This window comes from Chelonia mydas, chromosome 1, assembly GCF_015237465.2.
Source record: "Chelonia mydas isolate rCheMyd1 chromosome 1, rCheMyd1.pri.v2, whole genome shotgun sequence".
Taxonomy (NCBI): Eukaryota; Metazoa; Chordata; order Testudines; family Cheloniidae; genus Chelonia; species Chelonia mydas.
Window position 1 is genome coordinate 21,288,205 of NC_057849.1, and position 26,156 is coordinate 21,314,360.

Consider the following 26,156-nt stretch of genomic DNA (forward strand, 5'->3'; position numbering starts at 1 on the left):
ATACAGACTAACACGGCTGCTACTCAAACCTTTTGCTCTCAGTGTGGACAGAACTGCCATTTATGTTAAGGAGAGGTTACTCACTTTGTGTATTAATTGGGGTTCTTTGAGGTGTGTTTCCCTGTGGGTGCTCCACTTCAGGTGCTCCTGCATCCTGCACCTTTGATCAAAATATTTTGGTAGTGGTGCCTCTTGGGCCTGCGCGTGCCCTCCACACATCCTTGTGCCCTGCACCAAGACTATATGGGGCTGTGTGGGTGAACTGCCCTCAGTTCCGTCTCCATCAAAGTTCCGCAAGGCAGACTGAAGCAAAGTGGAAGGAGGACGTGGAGCACCCTGAGCGGGACACATCTTGAAGAACTCCAGTTACTGCACAAGGTGAGTAACTGCTCCTTCTTCTTTGAAATGTGTCCCTGTGGGTGCTTCACTTCAGGTGACTCCCAAGTAGTATCCCCCTAAGGGAGCGGGAGGTTTGGAACAGAGTCCAAAGCAGAAAAGAGAACTGCATTGCTTACAGCAGCATCTGATCTAGCCACAGGCACCAATACATAATGACTGGAAAACTTATGAACAGAGGACCAAGTTGCTACTCTCAAGATGTCTGCAATTGGTACATCTTTCAGTAAGACTATAGAAGTAGATACTGCTTTTTTGGAATGTGCTATCACCCTGGAAGGGGGTTGAACAAGAGTTCAGTTGTAACAGTTCCTAATACATCTGGAGATCCACTTTGATAACCTCTGTTTTGAAACAGCTGAACACTTGTTTCTGTCTACAAAAGATTCAAATAGCCTAGAAGATCTTTTAAATGGTTTCGTCCTCTCTAGATAAAGGGCTAATGTCCTCCTGGCAATTAGGGTATGAAATATGGCTTCTTTAGTAGTTGGGTGTGGTTTTGAGGGGAAAAATGGAAGATAAATGGTTTGATTAATATGAAATTCTGAGGACGACTTAGGTAAAAATCTTGGATTGATCCGTAGTGATACTTTCTCTCTGGTGAATACTGTAAATGGGGGAGGGGGGTCAGCCATTAAAACCCCCAATTCTCCAACCCTTTGGGCAGAAGTGATAGCTACAGGGAAGGCTGTCTTCATGGATAAATCTAATAAAGAAAACGTAGCTAGTAGCTCAAAAGGAATTCAGGACTAAGTTGAGGTCCCAGCTAGGAATGGGATCTCTGATTTTGGGGCAGAGATTCGACAAACCTCTTAGAAATCTTCTTGTAGTTGAGTAAGCAAAGAGTGAAAAATCCATTCTGGCTGTGTGAAAAGCTGTTATTGCTGCTAAGTATATCCTAATGCAATTCACAGAAAGACCCAATGTTTTCAGTTCCAACAGGTAATCCAATATCCTGGGAAGAAGAGAGTGAGTCAGCTAAATCTGATGACTGTTGCACCAAAGATAATAGCTTTTCTATTTCTGGAGGTAAATATTTCTTGTGGAGTCTTTTCTACCATCTAATAAGATGTGTTGTACCTCTCCTGAATAGGATACCTCGACTCCAGAGAACCCACCAAGAAACCATGCTTGAAGTCTCAGAATCTGCTGGCTGGGGTGAAGTGTTTGACCAGCATCCTGAGTCATTAGGCGAGGAATGAATAGAAACTCGCATGGAGGGTGAAATGTGAGTCTGATTAGATAGGGATACCAAACTTGTCTTGGCCATGTTGATGAAATCAATATGACCCTGTTCCGATCTTGTTTGATCTTGTTGAGAACCTTTAACATTAACGGCATCTGAAAGTTTGAAGAGATGTATATGTCAAGTCTTTCAAAAGCTTGCAATCTTCAAAGGGGAGGTCTTCAGAGGTACTCTGGACCTTTCTTGGGATGCCCAACAGCTTCAGCCAAGAAGCTCTCCTCATGACCACTGTAGTGGATATAGACCATGCTGCTATATCTGCAACATCCAAGGAGGCCTGGAGCAATGTGCAATGGCTTTACATACATCACAATGTTCATCTAGTAAGTGCTCAATAAACAAATTTAATTTGTTGTAATTCAGATAGTGGTATTTTGCCATGAGCATGATTTGCTATTCTGAACCAAAAAGTGTGGTTGAAGAATAAGGTTGGGGACCAAAAACATCCAGTCTGTTGGGGTCCTTACTTTCCAGGGTGGACTTTGAGCTATTTTGTCTGCCTCGTTCATGAATGGCCTCCACTACTAGGAAATTATGGAAAGTGTTACTGTAATTGAAATAGCTATGTACAATTGTTATTGGTAATTTAGCATAATGGCAGACATAATTAAACTAACTTGCTTTCTTGAAATTTTCAGACCTAAATCTTGATGTTATATAACGCTATTTAAGAATTAAAAAATAGCTGCTTTAATATTGTTACTATTTTTACTGAATTCAATGTTGCACTCATAAGAGCCCTTTAAACAGAAGATGATAAATGTTTGGGAGTGTGGTAGCTTAGAAAACTGTCTAGAGGAAGTTTATGTAGTGCAACAAGAACACCTCACACATACTCACCTCTCCCCTCACCCTCACCCCACCCCCGTAAGATCTTCTGAAGGATATCAAGATTCAAATATCTCATAACAAGAGCAAATGCATTGAGCTATCATATCAACTAAAGCAGGGCTCTATTTACAGAATCTCAACCCCTCTGTGAATGTTTTATATATCTCTTTGAGCTGCCATGGTCCCCATACCAATCCATTTGATACTCCACTAACAATGCCTCCACACTGTGAGCAACAGCCATTATTGAGAATTATAGCATCAGAAGGAAAATATAACCCTTAATGCAGCTCTACTCTGGAAAATGACTATGGTAAATTGGCACCTTCTTGTTCAACATATTGGCTCCCTTTGAGTTTTCAAAGTAATATCTGTTTACTTTAGTGACAAACTTTCTTTATATTTTTACTTTTACTCCACTCAGCAGATCTGAGGAGCCAACTAAGCTGACAAGGGGTTATAGTGGTAGGATTCTTCATTCTTGTACAGGAGCAACAGAATTGTTTATCAAACTGAACCAACTACACCTGCACAAATTCACCTAAAACAATCTGCCTGCACTGGTGTCATTGAAGGCATAATTTGGAATGTGAATCTTTATGATGTGTGAGATTAAAAAGAATTCATTTTAGCTCTTAAAGCGCGTTGAGTTTGCAGGCTTACAGACACGAAATATCACATTCAGTCTGACAGAAAATAAACATGCCACCCTACAATGCTATTTGCACAGTCATTTTTCTGAATAGAAATGCACTTTGATTATGATGGAGTCTCCTGTCCATGTTGACATAAAAGATTCAGCAAACAAACACATATATGCAAGAACTGCAAACACTGATACACGTGGGACAGACGAGATTACCCATCAACATCACAGGCTGCTGTATCCTTGCTTTTGTCATGTTCACAGATTTCACATAAGGTGCTAATGACTTGCTTCAAAGTGGTTCTTGATGACATGACAAATCTGCCATCATCTTGCTTCCCAGTTGGTGACGTCAACTGGACATGCTTTCACATTTGAGACTTCAGTGTGTCTTTATATCATTTGTACTGGCCACCATGAGAAAAAGAGCTTTACTTTAGCTCACCATAAAATATGGCCTTGGGTACTCTCGAGTGGGCCATGCTCATGAGATGCTCAGACCAATGCAGCTAAGCTTTTATGAGCATGCTTTGAATGCCAGACACCTGACAATGATTAAGAATTTTGATATTGGGAATCCTGTCCCTCCAACTGATACTGTAACTATACCAGAGACAGCACATATGGACCTATCAATATGGTGGCAATCTGTTGTCCACATCTCACAATTATACAGAAGCATTGTAAGCATGACCCCCCTCAACAGACATTTAGCTTAGTGCTTATTTTGATGCCTCTATTTTTCTAAAGTGGTGTGAGAGCATTCCAGATGCAGAGCTGGTTTTAGCTTTGTGATCGGTAATCTCATCCTCATTTGTGGCATTCTGTGACCGTTCACTCCTGAGGCAGCAAAACTTCAAGGACTTGAGAGGTGCACTTTTGATCTTAACTTGGAAGACATGCCTATCCCCTGGCACAGGTTTCTTTAGGTTGATTGTAAAACCAAAATGACTGCATGAGCAAAGCGGTCAGTTATAAATTGCATGTCATCAATCGAGTGAGCAGCCAGTGCACAATCATCAGCAATCAAAAGTTCCTTAATGAGTAAATCTGCCACTTTCATGTGAACATTGAAGTGTTGCAGATGGAACAAAATCCCATCAGTGTGGGACTTGGTCAAGATATACCAAGTCTGTCGCTTCCCCCATCCACAAGGCTTGTTACCCTGACAAAGTAAGCTATCATGTTGGTTTGACACGATTTGTTCTTGACAAATCCATGCTGGCTGTTACTTATCACCTTATTATCTTCTAGATGTTTTCAAATTGATTGCTTAATTATTTGCTCCATTATCTTTTCGGGTACAGAAGTTAAGCTGACTGGTCTGTAATTCCCTGGGTTGTCCTTATTTCCATTTTTATAGATTGGCACGTATTTGCCCTTTTCCAGTCGTCTGGAATCTCTCCTGTCTTCCATGACTTTTCAAAAATAATCACTAATGGCTCAGATATCTCCTCAGTCAGCTCCTTGAGTATTCTGGGATGTATTTCATCAGGCCCTGGGGACTTGAAGACATCTAATATGTCCAAGTAATTTTTAACTTGTTCTTTCCCTATTTTAGCCTCTTCTGATCCGACCTCATTGTCACTGGCATTCACTACATTTGACGTCTAATCACCACCAACCTTCTTGGTGAAAACCGAAACAAAGAAGTCATTAAGCACCTCTGTCATTTCCACATTTTCTGTTATTATTCCTGCCCTGCCCCCATTGAGTAACAGGCCTACCCTGTCCTTGGTCTTTCTCTTGCTTCTAATGTATTTGTAGAACTTTTTCTTGTTACTCTTTATGTCTCTAGCTAGTTTGTTCTCGTTTTGTGCCTTGGCCTTTCTAATTTTGTCCCTACATGCTTGTGTTATTTGTTTTTATTCATCCTTTTTAATTTGACTTAGTTTCCACTTTTTATAGGATTCTTTTTGATTTTTAGATCATTGAGGATCTCCTGGTTAAGCCAGGATGGTCTTTTGCCATACTTCCTATCTTTCCTATGCAGTGGGATATCATAGAATCATAGAATATCAGGGTTGGAAGGGACCTCAGGAGGTCATCTAGTCCAACCCCCTGCTCAAAGCAGGACCAATCCCCAATCAAATCATCCCAGCCAAGGCTTTGTCAAGCCTGACCTTAAAAACTTCTAAGGAAGGAGATTCTACCACCTCCCTAGGTAACGCATTCCAGTGTTTCACCACCCTCTTAGTGAAAAAGTTTTTCCTAATATCCAACCTAAACCTCCCCCACTGCAACTTGAGACCATTACTCCTTGTCCTGTCCTCTTCTACCACTGAGAATAGTCTAGAACCATCCTCTCTGGAACCACCTCTCAGGTAGTTGAAAGCAGCTATCAAATCCCCCCTCATTCTTCTCTTCTGCAGACTAAACAATCCCAGTTCCCTCAGCCTCTCCTCATAAGTCATGTGTTCCAGACCCCTAATCATTCTTGTTGCCCTTCGCTGGACTCTCTCCAATTTATCCACGTCCTTCTTGTAGTGTGGGGCCCAAAACTGGACACAGTACTCCAGATGAGGCCTCACCAATGTCGAATAGAGGGGAATGATCACGTCCCTTGATCTGCTCGCTATGCCCCTACTTATACATCCCAAAATGCCATTGGCCTTCTTGGCAACAAGGGCACACCGCTGACTCATATCCAGCTTCTCGTCCACTGTAACCCCTAGGTCCTTTTCCGCAGAACTGCTGCCTAGCCATTCGGTCCCTAGTCTGTAGCTGTGCATTGGGTTCTTCCATCCTAAGTGCAGGACCCTGCACTTGTCCTTGTTGAACCGCATCAGGTTTCTTTTGGCCCAATCCTCCAATTTGTCTAGGTCCCTCTGTATCCTATCCCTGCCCTCCAGCGTATCTACCACTCCTCCCAGTTTAGTATCATCTGCAAATTTGCTGAGAGTGCAATCCACACCATCCTCCAGATCATTTATGAAGATATTGAACAAAACCGGCCCCAGGACCGACCCCTGGGGCACTCCACTTGACACCGGCTGCCAACTAGACATGGAGCCATTGATCACTACCCGTTGAGCCCGACAATCTAGCCAACTTTCTACCCACCTTATAGTGCATTCATCCAGCCCATACTTCTTTAACTTGCTGACAAGAATACTGTGGGAGACCGTGTCAAAAGCTTTGCTAAAGTCAAGAAACAATACATCCACTGCTTTCCCTTCATCCACAAAATCAGTAATCTCATCATAGAAGGCTATTAGATTAGTCAGGCATGACCTACCCTTGGTGAATCCATGCTGACTGTTCCTGATCACTTTCCTCTCGTGTAAGTGCTTCAGGATTGATTCCTTCAGGACCTGCTCCATGATTTTTCCGGGGACTGAGGTGAGGCTGACTAGCCTGTAGTTCCCAGGATCCTCCTTCTTCCCTTTTTTAAAGATGGGCACTACATTAGCCTTTTGCTCTTGTGCCCTTAAAAATGTCTCTTTGAAAAACTGCCAACTGTCTTCTATTGTTTTTCCCCTTTGACTTGCTTCCCATGAGATCTTACCTACCAACTCCCTGAGTTTGCTAAAGTCTTTATTCTTGAAATCCATTGTCTTTGTTTTGCTGTTCTCCCCCCTACCATTCCTTAGAAACATGAACTCTATCATTTCATGATCACTTTCACCCAAGCTGCCTTCCACTTTCAAATTCTCAACCAGTTCCTCCCTCTTTGTCAAAATCAAATCTAGAACAACCTCTCCCCTAGTAGCTGTCTTCACCTTCTGAAATAAAAAATTGTCTCCAATACTTTCCAAGAACTTACTGGATAATCTGACCTCCTGCACATTGCAGGCCACAGAACCTCACGCACCCACTCCTGTAATACAGTAACACAGCCAGAGGTTAGGGGTGAAGTCCTCAAATAATGATATGAAGACTCCAAGTTACAGAGAATCCATCACTTACACTAGTTTAAACCTGCAAGTGACCCGTGACCCATGCAGCAGAGGAAGGTGAAAAACCCTCAGAGTCTTGCCAGTCTGACCCAGAGGAAAATTCCCTCCTGACCCCAAATATGGCGATCAGTTAGACCCTGAGCATGTGAACAAGACCCAATAGCTAGACACGTGGGAAAGAATTCTCTGTAGTAACTCGGAGACTCCCCATCTAGTGTCCCATCACCAGCCATTGGAGATATTTGCTGCTAGCAGTCGCAGATCAACTATATGTCATTGTAGGCAGTCTCATATACCATCCCCATAAACTTGTCTTATTATGATATTCAAAAGAGGAGCCTAAAGTTCTAAAGCCTGATTTTGTCAGAAGAGCTGAACATCCAGCAGCTTCCCTTGAACTCAAGGGAAACTGTAAAAGTCTAACATATGAAAAATCAGATATATCAAGGCAAAGATTTGTGAAAATCTTGGCTTACATTTTTAATACAATGTAAATTATTTTGGAACACTGAGGGTTTGACTCCTTGAAAATAGCTGAATATCCATTTTAATTTGGAGAGAGGGGGTAATTCATGTTTAACAATTACGAATTGAAATAATTTGGGTTTGGCATATTAAATCCCAGGACAAAGAAACAATTCACTAGTTTAAGATCATTCTTGGGCTTCAAACATATGAAATCCTGTAAAACGGTTATATAATAAACGTCATGTTTCATTGAAATAATTGACTTCTAAGATACTGTTAAGAAATATGAGCTGTCATTTTTTGGTAAAATACAGACTGTATCATAATTCACATGCACAGTGGGGCTGAATTAAAGTTGCAAAGACAACCTTAATTCTGGCATTTCCTACCTTTTCAGTGCTTGACTTGAGAGCCTTAATAATGTTCTTTTAACACAGTGTTTTTGTGTGTATTTTCTGAGGTATTTAAAAAGAAAATTGAAACAACAGAAATTTCATCATGTGGCATCATATTGACACCCACCTGGGCCATTAGCAGGGTTGGAATCTTTACATCCATCGCACAAATCTCTGTCACTTGAATTAGCAAAGTAACTGATAGCGACAGTAGTACTAGTTGTCATCCTCTATGTGAATCAGCACTAGAGGGGAATGGGAGACACACTTTTTCCCTTGGTTTCACAGCGATCTGCTGACAGCAGAGGAATGGTGAGACTCAGGAATCATGGGTTCCATTCCAGGCTCTGGAGGGGAGTATGTCTAGAGGGCACAGACTTCTGCCAATATCCACCAAGCTTGATCCCTTCTGCCTTGGCCCTGGCCTGTCTCTTCCCCACTCCTGGCTCCTTGTGCCAGACTCAATCTCCTTGTCCAGCTAGTCATAGGCTTCCTGCTCTCATTTCCAGTGTCTGGTCCCACCTAAATGGGGAGCAGCTGGGCAGCAACAATTACAGGGAAAGTCCCGCTTCACCCCTGTAACTCTGGGACTGAGGATGCTCATTTACTCTGTGGGGATGGTGCATGGGCAGGCAGGTCAGTACTGGGAGCTGCGAGAGGCATGAGCATGCTCAGTAAGGGCAGATTATTCAGAGATTATAACTGTTAAACTGAACTAGTCTCTCCTGAGCATGTGCAAATTGCAAATTTGGGTGGCTTTTCATAGGAATGACAAGAGGCATATCCTTGAAACAAAGGCCACCCTCTTGCCAAATTTCAAGTCCTTGTAGTCCAAAGTACGGGAGCACTAATCTTGTCAAAGAAAAAGTTACCATAACGTTTTTAACACGGGCAAAACGATGCATTTCACCTTAGCCCCATTCTCAGAAATGGCTGAACTGTTTTAGGTGAAATTAAAAAAACAAAACAAAACAAAAAAACAGCTAGAGGCAGAAACCTAGCATGGAAAATTTCTACTCAAGCTGTTAAAGCTTGACTCAGTTAGAATAAACTCATAATCTGGTTTTATAATTGGAAGTGTCAGGCAACCTTAATAACAGGCAGTGCTACCAGCCCCGCCTATATTTAGAGTGATACATAGTTTAGCCATGTATTTGGAAGAGGTGATATGCTGTGTTTTAGACAAAGTGGTGCTTCAGACTATCCTACCCTGGTTCTTCAAAGGGACTGATTATGCATCATACTTTTTTATAACTGTATCAGCTCAATTCTATTTATTTTTTATTCATCATATTGCAAGACCAGGTCAAAAAGATGTTATAGAATTCATTAAATGAAAACACTGTCTACATTACACATTGATCTGATTCACCTAGGAAATATGAATTTTGATTCTGCTTCTTCAAGAATAATGCTAATAGGAAGTACAGCTAACTCCCTTCAGCGATATATACCCTTTAAAAACATGTGCAGTGTTTTGTCAATAGATGGGCCAAGTCAACTCATTCAAGATCCCTGAGGAAGAGTTTGCAGATTCTCTTTACCGAAATCCTCAAGTCTTTTTTCCTGCTTTATTTTTGTGCTCTACTAAAGACCACAACATTGTCAGAAAATGGTTATATGACAGATTTTATACTACACATTTAGTGATCATATTTTAATTATGAACAATCAAACCTGTGCATTAAAACAGCATTAAACTTGATTCTACAAGACAGTTTGATAAATTATGTCTTGTAGCTTATGTAAGGAAACAAGAAATGGCTGTGCAATGCCACTCTCAATAAAGAGAAAAATTCCCTGGAGCCTTCAATGTAATGTTCTCTCTCCCCCGGCTCCCGAACCAGCATTCTCCGCTTAACAAAGATGTTATTGAACAAAGCTACATATAAAAAGAAATCAAACATGCATTTCACAGCAAAACAGGCAACTCAGATGGCTTTTTTCATGAATTTTTAATATCTAGCCACAGCTAAGCGTTAAAGTGAATTTTACGTCAGCTGTAGCACAGCAGCTTGACGCACTGGTTTTCAGATGTTAAAAAGAAGGTAAAACACAACACAAGAGTCCTTTATTTTTCTGGACTCTTCTGCCCATCTCTCTTATTAAAGGCAGGAAAAGTGAACATCTGACAACTATGGAATTTATTAGAAGGTACATTCAATTTTCTAAAAATAGGGAGCCAGAGGTCTGCGAGAGAGCAAATAGTGATTTACAGTTCCCTCAAAGTAATTGATGACCAAAAAAAAAAAAAATTAGGGCCAGATTGTGTCTTTTCTTTCAGCTTAATAGAAGCATTTTTAAAGAGCAACATATCTGCACAATATTGAAGATTGTATTGGTAGTTATAGTTACTGGCATGTGTCTTATTTACTTCTGGTCGCATAGTCCATTAGCGTGAAATTGTGTTATTTTATTAATATCTAAAAATGTGACAACAATACCATAAAGGACAAAATATGCAGGAAGAGAACTGCAAAGGCACCATTGCTGGCACTATTTAATATTTAGTGTCCAACAAGAATATGTGTAAAAATAAAATTGTGCCTTAATTGGTGCCATTTTAGATCATGCTACCGTACAAAACTAAACAAAGCCCAGAGAAAGAAAAACATTCAACATCATTACACTGGTGGCTCAAGGTGACCTTTGCTCTTACTTTATTCACATTGCATTAAAATATACAACAGAAATATTATGACAATGAGAAAGTGAAAGAAAAGAAACAGTTACTTACTGTAACTGTGGTTCTTCAAGATCTGATGCAGACATGTATTCCACTTAGGTGTTTGCACACCCAGTGCGCCAGAGCCAGAGAAATTTAACTAGCAGTACCCACAGAGGGGCGGCACTCACGCCTGTTGGCCATACCGCACCCCTGGCTACATGAGACAGTGCCCCCCTTAGTTCCTTCTCATAGAACACCCAGAAATGAGACTCTGATGCAGAGGGGATGGAGGGTGGGTCATGGAATACACGTCTGCATCACATCTCGAAGAACAACAGTTGTAGTAAATAACTGTTTCGTCCTCTTTGAGTTGATTCAGTCGTGTATTTCACTTAGGTGATTCACAAGCAGTAACCACACAAGAGGTGTGGCTTGGAGTCTACCTAAACAAGGACTGCAGGACCGCTCTACCAAAGCTTGCATCAACCCTGGAAGATGCGGTTATGGCATAATGGTTTGTGAACATATGTACCAACAACCACGTAGGAGCCCTGCACATGTCCAATATGGGAAGGTGACTGAGGAACACTATGCATTTTGCTTGCACCCTCATTGAATTAGCTCACACCCACTGAGGAAGCATAGCTGCATATGAAACAGCTTCAGTCTTGATGCAGGATGTTATCCAGACCGCTTGACCCTTCATGTGATCTGCATATTACACAAACAAATGAGGTGAAGCATGAAAAGGTTTAGTTCTATCCAGAAAAACAGCTAGGAACTGCCTGATATCTAACGTCTGGAGATGCTGCTCTTCTGGAGATGAAAACAGCTCAGGAAAGTACACAGGTAAACATACCACCTGTGTACCACAGGTAAACATACCATCAAATTAAACCAAGAAACCATTTTAGACAAAAATTTTGGATACAGTCATAAAGTCACTTTGTCTTTGGAGAACTGTGTGTAAGGAGACTCTGCCACTAGAGCCTGTGAATCACACACTCTCCTTGAAGACGTTATCAGGAATGCAGTTTTCCGAAGTGAGCAGAAAAAGAGACAAGATGCCTGGGGCTTGATCAGAGGTCCTATTAAGGCCACTAGCACTGAGTTAGGATCCTACAGAGGAACTGGCTCTTGGACCGGAGGATGTCGACAAAGGCGTGATTTTAAGAATCTTGCTATCATGGCACTGGAGAAGATTGATCTTCCCTGAACAGGGGGATGAAATGCTGATATCACCTCCAGATGCACTTTCAATGAACTAAACAGAAGCCCCAACGACTGAAGGTGCAGCAGATACTCCAAAATGTCCTGGGTAGAGGCCAGGGTAGGCAGGCTAATGATCACACTGAAAATCACTTCAATTTAGCTGAACAGGGCATCCTAGTGGAGGGTTTGCGTCAAGGAGGATTTGTTGGACAGCTGCCAAACACTGCTCTTCCTCCTCATTCAGCCATGCAGCAGCCACGCTGTGAGATGCAAGGAGCTGAGTGAATGATGCAAGGTGTGGCCTTGGTTCTGAGTGAGTAAGCTGGGATGGGGAGGAAGCAGTAGGGCAGGCTGAATAGACCGTGTGAGAAGGTCAGAGAGCCAGCACTGTCTCAGCCATGCTGGGGCCATGAGAATGAGCTTGGCCCGATACAACTTGAGCTTGAGGATGACCTGAGGGATGACTGGGATCAGGGGAAAGCCGTACAGGAGAGCTGACTGCCAGCAGAGGTGGAAAGCGTTGGACAATGAGCCTGGACTGAAGCCCCCTTCAAGAGCAGAACAGATGACATTTCCTGATGTCCCTTGTTGCAAAAAGGTCGATTGTCGCGACGCCCCAAGCTGTGAAGATGACCTGGAGGACATCTGTCTTCATGGACCACTCATGGAAAAAATACCTGCTGAGATGGTCCGCAAGATGATTCTGAACCCAGGAAAGTGAATGGCTATCAGAGTAATAGTCTCCTCAATGCAGAACTGCCACAGTCTGATCACCTCTCAGCAGAGCAAGATAGAGTGCCCCCCAACCCATCAGGGAGGTGTCAGTAACCACCAGCTTGGCTGGTGAGGTCCAGACAAAGGGAATGCCTTGGAAAATATTCTCTGGATGCAACCACCACTGTAAGGAGTCCAGGAACAGTGGAGGAAAACAAACCAGGTGTGTACACCCCCCCAAGGACCACAGGATAGCCCTTGAGTCCTAGAAGGAGAGTAGCATCTTGTCATATTTGTCTGAGAACAGTGTTTGTAAAAGGCAAATCCTCAGTGGCTTGCTGGACATCAGGGGCAATGCCCAAATTCTGCAGCCAGGAAGCTCTCCTCATGATGACTGTGGAAGCCATCACTCTGGCTGAGGTGTCAATGATGTCTAACGCAGACAAATGCCCAAAATTCCTCTTGCAAGGCCTTCGGCAGCTGGTCTACAAACTTTGATGTAGCTGTTCAGTTAAAAACAATGTTACTTGGACAGCAGGCTTGCTGGTTAGCAATTCACATCTACAAGGAAGAAGAACTGTAAATCTTCCTGCCTGTGAGGATCCATTCATTTAGCGTCCCCATCCTTGGGGACTTAAACCTGCCCCACCAAGCTCTGTTGTTCACCGCAGTTACAACTAGGGAATTTGGGCCTGGATGGGAGAAAAACCCCTCAAATCCCATATGGAAATGAAATAGTACTTTTCCACGTGCTTAGCCACAGGTGCTATCGAAACCAGTGTGCTCCAGAGGGCCTTAGCCAGTTTGAGAAGTACATCATCGATAGGAAGGGTGACTCTCCCAGGGTCTGATGAAAGACTTCCATTAGGAAACTTCCAGACCAGCTCTAATTATGAGCACTGTACACCAGTATCCAAGTTCACATACTGTTGCCCATCACAGTAGCATCTGAGTGCTAACCATTATTCTAAAAAAAAAGGCAACATTATCTTCTTCCTTTCTAGCAGGTAAGAGTAAATGCTTGATTAGCATTAAGATATTTTTGTTTGATTGGTTCTGTCACACTCATGAACCTCTCCCTACCGGATGACAGTTTTATCTTTCCAATGAAATATGCTTGTCATGGCACGTCACTGCTGCAGACAGAAAGCCAATCTCTCAGGTTACTAGTGCCAATATAAAAGAGGGCTTTGGTGCCAGACCTAAATTGAACACTATTCACTGGGGATCCAATACAGGAGAACAACAGTGGGGTTCTCTAATCACGGCAACCCTTGCTGCTCAGCAGACAAGCTGATTTGTTTTGTACCAGTTATTGCATTTCCCAAATAGTACAAAATGCAGGTTGCTGCGAACACCTCACTCCAGTCCCTTTTTCCAGGGTGAGATACTTCACTCTTAGATATGAGTTGTAGTTATCAAGCATGGAGGTAATGATTGAGCAAATCATCATGGATAGGTCTGCATTCAATAGGATGGGGTGTAACCTTCTGGACAGATGGAATGGAGAAAAGCACGGGACATTCTTTGAATCCCTCCCCATCCTGCCTATAGCTTCAACTGTTTAAATGCCTCCTCACTCACACTCTGGCTTTTCTCCTCTTTCCGGATTCCTTTCTTGCATCCCCCGTGGCTTCCTAGCCTCCCTAACTCGTTACTTGCTCTCTTTGTGGATTCTTTACCTTACTCAATGCTCTCTTTAGTGCAGCTACCCTCCCCAGGCACAAGGATGCTGGAATCGATGCTGTTACACCAGGGCTGAATCTGGCCCCATATATTGCATTGCCAAGAACTAGGTATGCAGGATTCCTTGTTACAATATCACTTTCTTTAAATACACAGACAGCTTAGAAATGATGTAAACGGTATTGATCCAGGGAAAGCTTTGATCCAGAATTTGATGAAATACATCTTTTAACTGTTAACTAAAAATATCTAATTGGATGGAAGAAACTCCTATAGGAAAACAACTCATTGGGTTAAATTCATCTTTGGTGAAACTCCTACAGCAGACTGAAAGAGGCAGGGAGTTCTCAGCACACTCAGCCAAGGAAAAGAGAGAGCTGCAGGAAGCTGTTCCTTTATCCAAGCTAGGGAGAGGAGGTGTGTTTCTCCCACACTTTAACCCTTTGTTAAAAACAAATGCCATGAAGCCCTTTGAATACACCTGCCACACAAGTGATGTAGCTGAAGGGACCTTAGAGACATACAAGAGCAAACACACAATGAAAGCAAACAGAAGTTAGCGGCTTGAAGCAGGAATTACTGGATTGAGGTTATTATCCTGTGGTGCGCAGGTCAGTCATAATTGTCCCATCTAGCCTGAAAAGCTATGAAACTATGAAAATAAAAGAATATTGAAGGAAACAAGTACAATTTTCATTTGTCATACTATACAGTATAATGAGAACTCAGTTCATATACTTCATCTCTGTAGTAGCCTTTAAAAAGAGGATGGCAGGGTGAGCAATGTTCTAATCACCCTTCAAATAAGAATGAAATATAAATTGTCTCAGCAGCAACACTTAGCTGAAATACAGGATATAAAGAAAGGACACCCCCCCCCCACCATCTGCTTCAAAACCAACTAAACGGTAAAGCTCTGCTGTCTCATTTCCACATAATAAGGTCAGTCCATTTATTGCACCAAATACTCCATTGTTATTTACCATAGGATCATAGAAAGGTAGAGACGGAAGGGACCTTGAGAAGTCATCTCATCCAGTCCCGTGTTGAGGCCAGACCAGGTAAACCTAGACCATCCCTGACAGGTGTTTGTCTAAACTGTTCTTAAAAACCTCCAAAGATGGAGATTCCACAACCTCCCTTTGAAGACTATTCCAGTGCTTAACTATCCTTATGGTTAGAAAGTTTTTCCTAATCTCCACCTAAATCTCCCTTGCTGAAGATTAAGCTCATTACTTCTTGTCTTCAGTGAACATGGAGAACAATCGATCACCATCCTCTTTATAACAGCCTCTACGTAATTACAATTTGATTGTTTAGTAATTTGTTCCAGTATCTTTCCAGGTATCAAAGTTAGGCTGACTGGTCAACAGTTCCCCTTTTTAAAGATAGATACTATATTTGCACTTCTTCATTCCTCTGGGACCTCACCTGTCCTCCATGAATTCCCAAACACTATCGCTAATGGTTCCGAGATTGCTTTGGCTAGTTCTTTAAGTACCCCAGGATGAATTTCATCAGGCCCTGCCGACTTGAATACAACTAACTTATTTAATATTGTTGAACCCATTCTTTATTTTAGCTTGTGTTTCTTCCCCCTTGTTGTTAATATGCATTGCAGTCATTACCAAAGGCAATATATAAAGAAAGATATCTGACCTGGTATAATCATCCTCTACAAGCATGTGCTTTGGAATCGGTGAGTATCTTCCTGGTGAGATAGGAGCCAAAGACGCCTTGTACTCTAAAGTGCCATTGTTGCCAGTGAGTATATGGTTTTCCATTGGTGGAGAATAAGCTGATGATTAAAATAAGCAATTGTAGTGAGTGACATTTGCATTTGGTTGATGTGATAGTATTGTTTTCATTTAATCACCAATAATGTGTTTGGTGCTGTACAAGACACAAAACACAGACAGTTCCTGCCTCAAAGAGTGTAAAATCTAAACAAGGCAGTGAAGGGAATGAATGGCTAGGATTTTGTTTATTCATTCACTTTGTGTGGAGATTAAGGAAGGAGAGGATCTTTAGGAGGGATTTGGATGAGAAGGGGATGGCTTTGGAGACAGAGAGCAGGAAGGCATTTAATGAATAAGTGCATGAATGCAAAAAGGAATGGAGATAGTTGTAGGAGATAAGTAGATGAGAGGGACATTATGTCTTATACCACCATTTTTAGAGTGCCAGAAGCAATATAATAAGAAACCAAGTTTAGAGAAAAAAATGAGGGGGAAACAATAGGTTATAATTTAGGACAGGGATTATTCAAAGGATCCTAGAAGAGTTGGGATCCCAAATCCCACTAAACTGAATTTTCAGTGCCAATTTAGATTGCATCATAATTTAGATCCCAGGAAAAGCTGTTAAGAAGAGTGAAAGCTAATATAGATATGATACATGCTAATGATTAACAAAGACAGTACTATGCTGTTTGCTTGTATTTTGCTTTGGGTCTCAAAATAATGGTGCTGGCTGGAAATATGTAATAATGACTGTGACCAAATCTCTAATCCATGTAATCATAGGAAAGGAAATACTAAGGAGGAAAAACAAAGACATGCTTTTGCACTGATTGATGATTAATTTCCTTTTGAAATGGAAGTGTTTAAACTTTCTAGTTATAGGATCAATCCATTCTTCAGATGGTGAATTATTAAATATTTTAAGACCAAACGCTTCTATAAGGAAAGGCCATTCCTTGCTAAGAGACAAACAAACTTGTATGTTGTGACAAAGCTCTGTCCTTGTCTCTGTGGCTCCCGCGTTTCCTGGCAGATTTCACTAGCCTCAGAGGCTCACTGTGACCCTCCATGTAGCCCTTCTCTCTCTAGAGGCAACGGTCACAGCCTACTGAGCCATTTTCATCATAAGCCAGCAAGGGAGGTGAGGAGAAGCTATCCTTCCTTGCACAGTCTCTGTTGTCTCCCAGTCTCAGTGACTAATCACGGGGCAATGGGGAGAGCCCGGGCCCTCCCTCTACTCTGGGCTGCAGCCCAGGGACCCCAATAGTATCAGCTATGGTATCTGACTTTTTAGAAACAGGACACATACAATTCCCTGGGCCACATGCCCACAGCAGCCCCCCACTTCCACAAGATCCACTTCACCCTTACCTCACGGCCTCCTTCCTTGTACCTGATATGGTTTGTACTGCTCAGTCTCTCCAACAGCATGGCTTCCTCCTACAGCTCCTGACACACCCTCACCTGACTAACTGGGAGGTTTTTAACTAGTTTCAGCAAGCCCCTGATTGGCTTCAGGTGTCCCAATCAACCCAGCTGTCCTCCCTGCCTTCTGGAAAGATCTTAATTGGCCCCAGGTGTCTTAATTGACCTGGAGCAGCTGCCATTTGCTTATCCTGGTAACAGGGATTTGTTTAGCCGGTGGCTAATATATCCGTCTCCGACTACTTTACTATAGCGTCTGGCCTTGCCCCGTCACAATGCACCCATCAATTACTGAAAGTTTTTTCAAGCTTTTTCCCTCACTGAAATTTCTGATCACTAATAATAATATCTAGCTCTTAGATAACACTTTTCATCAGTAGATCTCAAAGCTTTTTTACAAAGGAGATCAGTATCATTATCCTCATTTTACAGATGGGGAAACGGAGGCACAGAGCAGTGATGTGACATCCCCAAGGTAACCCAGCAGGTCAGTGGCACAGCTAGGAATGAAAACCAGGTCTCCTGAGGCCTACTCCAGTACTCTATCCATTAGGCAACACTGCCTCCCTAATCTTGTTCAACAGCATGCGCTGCTTCACTATTTTTAAAATACTATTTTGGAAGACCAGATAATTCAAAGAATTAGTAAGGTGCTAGTGAGCCTTTTTTACTCCTTAGTCACTGGTAAGAAATCAGCCCAGATTAGCAGTTAACAAATATCATCACCATTTGTTGGCTGATTAGTAGCGTCTGCTAAATAAACAGGTCCAACTGGTCTAGGTCCAATTCAGTGTAATATATAGATGTGCATGTTACAAAACCACCAATGCAGTTATCACCCTTTTACGGGCCATGTGAGTAGAAAGGACCATGTTTAGCTGGGCATGCCAAATCAGAATTAAGGGATAATGATGCAGAAGTGCCTAATCTCTGACTTTTACTGGGAACTTTTGTCTTTCCATCCCTTTGCTGGCTCCATGGCCTCTGGTGACAACTGCATTTTTGGCAGCTCGCCAGCATGAGCTGGGGTCAGTTGCTGAGACTCCCTACTCTCCTTATTTTGCAAGCCAGTCAGACTGCTTCCTGGCTCATCTCGAGAGAGAGACTCAGAGGGAGCTTAAAGCAGGGAGCATTTACTGACTAATTGGCAAACGGAGGGAATCTGCAGCAGGCCAGCAAGACGCACCACAGTGGCATGGATTAGTCCTGCCTACTGGGAGAAGGGAAGCTAAGCAGAGGAGCCTGGAGCCTCAGTGACAAGGTGCCATCCCAAAGAATGGGGTACTGGGGAGGGGAGAACTACATGCACATTAAGAAGAGATGCACTGAGTGCAAGGGGAAGCATTGCCACACCGTTGGGTAGAGAAGCAGAGGATGGATATAAATAAGGGAGCGGATGGATAGGGAACAGGGGGCATTAGTATGCTGATGTATGGGGATGTAACTGATAGATTTGGATGGCAATTATGTAGCAATTTTTGGAGGGCAATTTTATGCTGTAGGCAAATATTGTGTAAATTACAACTCCACTGAATGCAAATATCTTGTCAATTTTCCTCAAGCTTTTTGTTTGGTAAACCCATGTAGGCAGGTCTTCTGCTGCCTGTGTTGTACCTGTCTTGTGAACTGAGCACTCCTCTCTCCACATTTGTTAATCCAAGATTTATCAAAATATTATATTTACATAAAAATATTTTCCCCTTAATTGTTACAAAAGATACAGTGTACCTGCTTAAAATTCAACAATAGCATGTTGGAATAAGTTTGGTGGCACGGTTATCCTGTTACTTTTTGCAGCACAAGTCCAGAATTATTATTTCAAATATAACAGATCATGATAGTATCATATTTAATGAACAGTTCCATTTTTCAGCCTTCCAAGGCCTTGTAAAAGCTTCGCTGATGTACTGATATTTGTCTAGATTTGAAAAGTCAAAATAATCACTTAAAGCATGATATCACAGATGAAATAATATGCAATGAGGCACTTACAGTGAGTAATATCTGGTGGGCCATAAGGGTCAGTCATGTAAATGGTAGTGGGCTTTCCAACTTTCAGATAAACTACATCAGATGTGTTCTTCAATATTGCTACTGCCTCTTCATGAGTTACTTCTTCTAAACTGTAATTATTTACCTTAAAGGAGAAATTAGACAGATGAGTAAGGCTGGATAGATACAGAAGAAATATCCATATTATATGTACAGTTATCAATGATGGATTAAGAATTGTAGACAAAAGGTGCTGCAGATTATAGAATAGTAATGTTATTATACAATAAAGAAGAAAAATCAGATTAAGGTTTTATTTAGCAGCATTGGCAATCCCCAAGCTGTAGTACCATAGCTCAGTGTAAATATGCCATTGTGTCTGCTCCAGTACGACACTATTACCAGGTCATCATTAGCAGAAACATAACAAGAAACTGAAATAGCTTAATAGCAAACTGTGCACCAGAGGATGCAGGGGATATGTATACATCATAGCAGCCACTTGAGATATTGATTATCAGCATCTGGTTGTTGGCAGTAAAAGCCCAAATCACATTCTTATTAGTTACTTGGATACTTGATGATGTTGCACCCATGCACTAGTTCCTAATGGGACCTCATAAGTGAGTGACACCCTAAAATCTCTTTGCCCATTAACTTAAACGGATAGTTGAAAAGTTAAGCAGGGGAGGAAGGGAGACAAAAATAAGAGACTACTTTGGAGAGGTGGGGAGTGAACAGTGGCAGCTGTGGAACTGGGAAGGGAGGGTTTGAAGGTGAAAAATATGACCATTTTCTGGAGCTGTAGGTAGAAAGACACTGAAATAGTGAGAGGGTAGGTGATTATAGACATAAGGTGTGGGCTTGATGCAGATAATATATCAGGTGCACCAGGGCATAGCAAAGAAGAGTATAGACAAGGTGGGGTAGGGAATTGTGTCAATAGGAGATGCTAATCTAGATTACTCCTCCAGAAAAACTTTATGCAGGAGAAAAGATCTTGTACATTTAGAGGCATGAGGACTCTACTGCATAAAGGTACTTCCTATGTATATTCTTGTACAAGGGAAATGAGATATATTATTAACAATGAATCATGTTTATTACAGTAGTGCCTAGAGACCAGCCAAGGATGGGGCCTCACTGTGCTAGACATATACACAACACAGATTAGTAGACAGTCCCTGTCCTGAAGAGCTTACAATCTACACTGACAATATGGCCACAGGCTAATGGGAAAGGGGCAAGGATAGGGATATAGATTCATATTGATATAGATTTCATGCAAATGACTGGTATGCAGAAGTGACTGACATTAAATCTCTCTTGCTTATTTATATACTTTAAAAGGGGGATTCAAACCGTGAAAATTCAACTTTTGACTAATCTATGTAAGCACTGTTCCTGACACAGCTATCCTCTTGTTTCCCTTTCCCCTCATCCTCTGTTACATACCTTTGTGTTTTGTCTTAATTCAGATAGTAAATTTTTAGGGGGCAGATCCTAAAACCATCATGAAATTGATTAGAAAGATTCCATAAGGTGGGATATGTTTTTATTTTCAGGTATGCCTGATGAGACAAGTGCCATGTTTGTATTAATTGAAGATTGTAACATTGGGACTCAGAGAAACCATAAAGAAAGTAAATTCAGCAGTCAAGACAAGTGAGATAAAGCTACAAATGAGAGTTTCACTAAGCAAACTTGCTGGGGGAAGCAAAACATGAAGAAATGGTCAGAACTATGAAGGACATGCAGATTGCCACTTGCAAAAAGTAAGCGGTCACAAATATTTGCAATACTTTTGTTTATGCTCGTAACAAATACGTGGAAAATATACATTTTGTCCTCTCTAACTAACTACTAACTCTTCAGAAGGGATGCTTAGAACACTGATTAACAGTGCTTGAAAAATAAAGAAAAGGTTAAACAAGACTGAAATCAGCCAACATCCCATCCATTAGGACAAAAATTATGTCTACACTACGAACTAAGGGTGAGATTCCCAGCTCACATACAAACACTCGTACCAGCTCAATGAGAGCTAGCACACGTATAAATAGTAATGTAGCCGCAGTAAGACAGGCAATGAATACATACCCACGAGGTTCAGGTGGGTACACTACTGTTTATGCTAGCGCTAATCAAACTAGCACAAATACATGTATGTGAGCGGGGAATCACACACCTAGTTCATAGTGTAGACATAGCCGAAGTCTCCCAGCAGCACACGCTGTCCCAAACAGGCATCTATACAAAATGTACTACACAGAAAATTGGAAAACAGTCCTTTTAAAGTGCTTAAAATTTATTCAGCTCTATCCATTATGTATTTGGCACAGCCCATAATAAGTTTTTCATTCAATATGTAGACTAATAGCCTCTTTCAGATTTGAGAAAAGCTTCTGTTCTCCATTGCAGAATCATGAAATCCCAAGAGCCGTGTGGCCTCTTGCTATGCCTACCGGGTAAGATCAGAGATCAAACTAAAAGGGACTCCATTTCAATCCCCGCAGTCTTTTCTTGCATTAAACAGCTCTGGCCCTGTCTGAGACAAAGATTTATCATGATATCAAGTATGTCCCATTAGTGTGTACTGCACTGGAAACTGCTTATTTTTTCTGTCAAGTTCTTAGCTGCTATCTCAGATCTTTTTCTCCCACAGAAGTGCAGTACTCCCAGTATCTAAGATAATTGGACCGGGGGGAAAAGTGTGTTGCCCTTCTGCCAACTGGTAGCAGACTTTCAGGGCCTGCTAGGTCAGTTTCCTGTCTGGAGCAGAAATTGGTGCTGCCGAGTCAGGTATTTTCATAGTGCACTGTATTTCTACAAAATGCAGATAAGTTTTATTTCCTTTCACAGGGATGATAACACATAGCACATAGGCAACTCCCTCTTGCAGAAACCTCAGCTCAGGTATCTGTGCCCTGCTCTAAAGGAAGTTACCTTGTGCTTCTGTCTCTCTCTCTAGGGCCTCATGGCTTATATTCTGTGCTCCTGCTTCTCCTGTTTCAGCCCCTTCACTTTTCATCTAGAAAAACCCTAGTTAAAGGACACTCACAAACACCATATGACTTGGAAATATGGGCCTGAGCATCTACCTTCCTTTTGTGCAGTGGCTTTGTAATACAAAAGATGCTTGGATGGGTCTAATGACCTAGAGCGGGGTGGGCAAACTACAGCCCTCGGGCTGGATCTGGCCCATGAGCCATTTTAAGCCAGCCCGTGAGTTCCCACTGGGACGCCGGGTTGGGGGCCGCACCACGCGGCTTGGCCCTGCTCCAGCGCTCAAGCTGGGGTGCCGGGTTGGGGGCTGCACCACGCGGCTAGGCCCCATTCCGGCGCTCAAGCTGGGGTGCCGGGTTGGGGGCTGCACCACGCGGCTAGGCCCCATTCCGGCACTCAAGCTGGGGCACTGGGTCGGGGGCCACACCATGTGGCTGAGCCCCGCTCCAGCACTCCAACCCCCTCGATCCCAGTGCTGAGCACCCTCCTGCACCCCAAACCTCTCATCCCCAGCCCCACCCCATCTGGTATGTGTGAAATGTTGGCACACAGTCAAGAAGGATGAGTTAGTAGTTTTCAGTTCAGCATATAGTGTTATGTTGGCAGGCAAGCAAATGTAATCTAGGGTCAAGTAAAGGTCACTTTACTAAGGTCACTTCAACACTGCAGGGAGAGGTCAGTCAGTAGGGTTGCCAACTTAGTAATATTTAAAAACCAAAGGAGTACTTGTGGCACCTCAGAGACTAACCAATTTATTTGAGCATAAGCTTTCGTGAGCTACAGCTCACTTCACCGGATGCACGAAAGCTTATGCTCAGATAAATTGGTTAGTCTCTAAGGTGCCACAAGTACTCCTTTTCTTTTTGCGAATACAGACTAACACGGCTGCTACTCTGAAACCTGTCATTTAAAAGCCAGACACTCCAGCAGGAGGGCCGGAACCTCCCCTGCCCCGCCTCTCACACCCCCCAAGGTCCCACCCCGCCCTGCCTATTCTCTCCAAAGTCCTTCCCCCTCCACCCTTAGGCCCTGCCCTGCCTCTTTCCCCTGAGGCCCCACCTCCAGCCACTCCTCTTCCCCCCTCGCCCCGAGCATGCTTTTCCCCACCCACTCACCCTCGTCGCCTGGGTCAGGAGGGACTTTCCTGTGGAGCCAGGGCTGTGAGCTGCAGCTGCCTGACACAGTCCTGGCTAAGTAGGGGCTCGTGCGGGTGATGACCCGGTGCCTCCCTGCCTTCCACCCCGCAGTAACTGGACATTGGGTGTCCAGTCAGAAGATCTGACTGGACAGTGTCAGGACCCCTTTTTTAACAGACTTTCTGGTCAAAAACCAGGCACCTGGCTGCCCTATCAGTCAGGCGTGTTAGTCCAAAACTAGGTGAGGGTCACCAGACCATAACAGCAAACAGACCATAATACTATGTAACAACTTTGATTGATAGCCAGATTTAGCAGTTCTGATTGGACTATAAGAATAGATCAATCAGAAAGGATATAAATTTGACTGGAGGAAAAGGAAGGCTTGAAAGAATAGCCAATCAAAACAGCTCAAAAACTGTATGAAAGACAGAGAGTCAGTAGGCAAAATTTAGAAAGTTAGGAGCAGAAGAAGAAGGAAAAGTCAGAAGAAATCAGAAGAAGCAACCACAGTGTCACAGCAGAAAAGGACCGTCACAGAACAGACGGAGAGAAGATTATGGAGGGTAAGCACGCTAGCTATAGTGTAAAATATAGATATAAACAGGATTAATGAATATGTGTCGGTATGTTTGGGTTAATAAAAATGTGTCTGTGTTGTGAATGTTACATTGTTTTATATGTATAAAGTTTAAGATTGCTGTCAGCACCAGCAGGAGACTGCCCACTGCAAACAGAACACAGCCATTTAATATTGGGCTAACTATATGTTTATAGTTTGGGTACTTTTAGGCTGTATCCAAGGATTGTTTATGTTTTTGCTTTATGTTTAGACTTATTGTATAGGGAAAATTGCTTTTACACTAAATAAAGAAAATACTGTTGTTAGGATATAGATATTCAGGCCTGTCTGCAAAGGCCTGTACTTTAAGAATTTAGGTGTATTCTTATCACTTGGCTAGTTCTAGAGATATAAAAGAAAGAATCAAAATCACTGTCTGCTGGTGTAAGGGCCTTCTCTTACTGTGACAGTTTGAGGCCCTGTTCTTAGGCTAAGGCCTTTGGCTAAGCAACAGAGGCAGCCATAAGCTAGGAAGCGACGGGTCACATCCTCACATTCCAAACTAGTCACATTGAAAGAAGGTGCTATTGGGCTGTTAGGAATACAATCCTGTCCTGATAATAGAAAAGGAGTACTTGTGGCACCTTAGAGACTAACCAATTTATTTGAGCATGAGCTTTCGTGAGCTACAGCTCACTTCATCGGATGCATACTGTGGAAATTGCAGAATATCATTATTATATACACAGACACCATGAAACAATACCTCCTCCCACCTCACTCTCCTGCTGGTAATAGCTTATCTAAAGTGATCATCGAGATCGGCCATTTCCAGCACAAATCCAGGTTTTCTCACCCTCCGCCCCCCCACAGACAAACTCACTCTCTTGCTGGTAATAGCCCATCCAAAGTGACCACTCTCTTCACAATGTGTATGATAATCAAGGTGGGCCATTTCCTGCAGAAATCCAGGTTCTCTCACCCCCTCACCCCCCTCCAAAAACCACACACACAAACTCACTCTCCTGCTGGTAATAGCCTATCCAAAGTGACCACTCTCCTTACAACGTGCATGAAAATCAAGGTGGGCCACTTCCAGCACAAATACAGGTTTTCTCACTCCCCCACCCCCGTACACACACAAACTCACTCTCCTGCTGGTAATAGCCTATCCAAAGTGACCACTTTCCTTACAACGTGCATGAAAATCAAGGTGGGCCATTTCCAGCACAAATCCAGGTTTTCTCACTCCCCCCCCCCACCCCCAAAACACAAACACACAAACTCACTCTCCTGCTGGTAATAGCCTATCCAAAGTGACCACTCTCCTTACAACGTGCATGAAAATCAAGGTGGGCCATTTCCAGCACAAATACCAGGGAGGAGGTATTGTTTCATGGTGTCTGTGTATATAATAATGATATTCTGCAATTTCCACAGTATGCACCCGATGAAGTGAGCTGTAGCTCACGAAAGCTCATGCTCAAATAAATGGTTAGTCTCTAAGGTGCCACAAGTACTCCTTTTCTTTTTGCGAATACAGACTAACACGGCTGTTACTCTGAAACCTGTCCTGATAATGCCTATCACCTCCAGAGAAAGGGAAGTGCCTAGAAAATGTAAAAGGAAACAGCATCCTGTCTGGCAAGAACTCACTTATCAATACTGGGATGTGAAATCCTCACTTCTGTATTGTTTTGTCATTATAGTTCCCACTTTGCTATTGTTTGTCTGTATAATCTCTGTCTGGTTCTGTGATTGTTTCTGTCTGCTGTATAATTAATTTTGCTGGGTGTAAACTAATTAAGGTGGTGGGATATAATTGGTTACATAATCATGTTACAATATGTTAGGATTGGTTAGTTAAATTTCAGGAAAATGATTGGTTAAGGTATAGCTAAGCAGAACTCAAGTTTTACTATATAGTCTGCAGTCAATCAGTAAGTAGAGGGGTAGGGGTGGGGGTGGGCGTGGGAGATGGGAACAGGGAATGGGGGTGCGGAAATTGGAACCATGTTTTGCTAAAGGGAGAGATGGGAACAGGGAATGGGGGTAAGGAAATTGGAATCATGTTTTGCTAAAGGGGGAAATGGGAACAGGGAATGGGCGGAAGGAAATTGGAATCATGTTTG

General features: G+C 42.5%; 1 protein-coding gene across 11 annotated transcripts in view; it reads right to left on the minus strand.

The window, feature by feature from the left end:
* DLG2 (discs large MAGUK scaffold protein 2) overlaps positions 1-26,156 on the minus strand; it is a 1,449,547-nt gene that overhangs the window by 352,738 nt on the left and 1,070,653 nt on the right. For all 11 annotated transcript variants that reach the window (XM_043528333.1, XM_043528345.1, XM_043528361.1 and 8 more), the window contains 2 exons: positions 19,321-19,465; positions 15,821-15,959 (listed from right to left, as the gene is read on the minus strand). In XM_043528333.1, the coding sequence (XP_043384268.1) occupies positions 15,821-15,959; positions 19,321-19,465 (284 nt within the window). The remainder of the gene's footprint in view (positions 1-15,820; positions 15,960-19,320; positions 19,466-26,156) is intronic.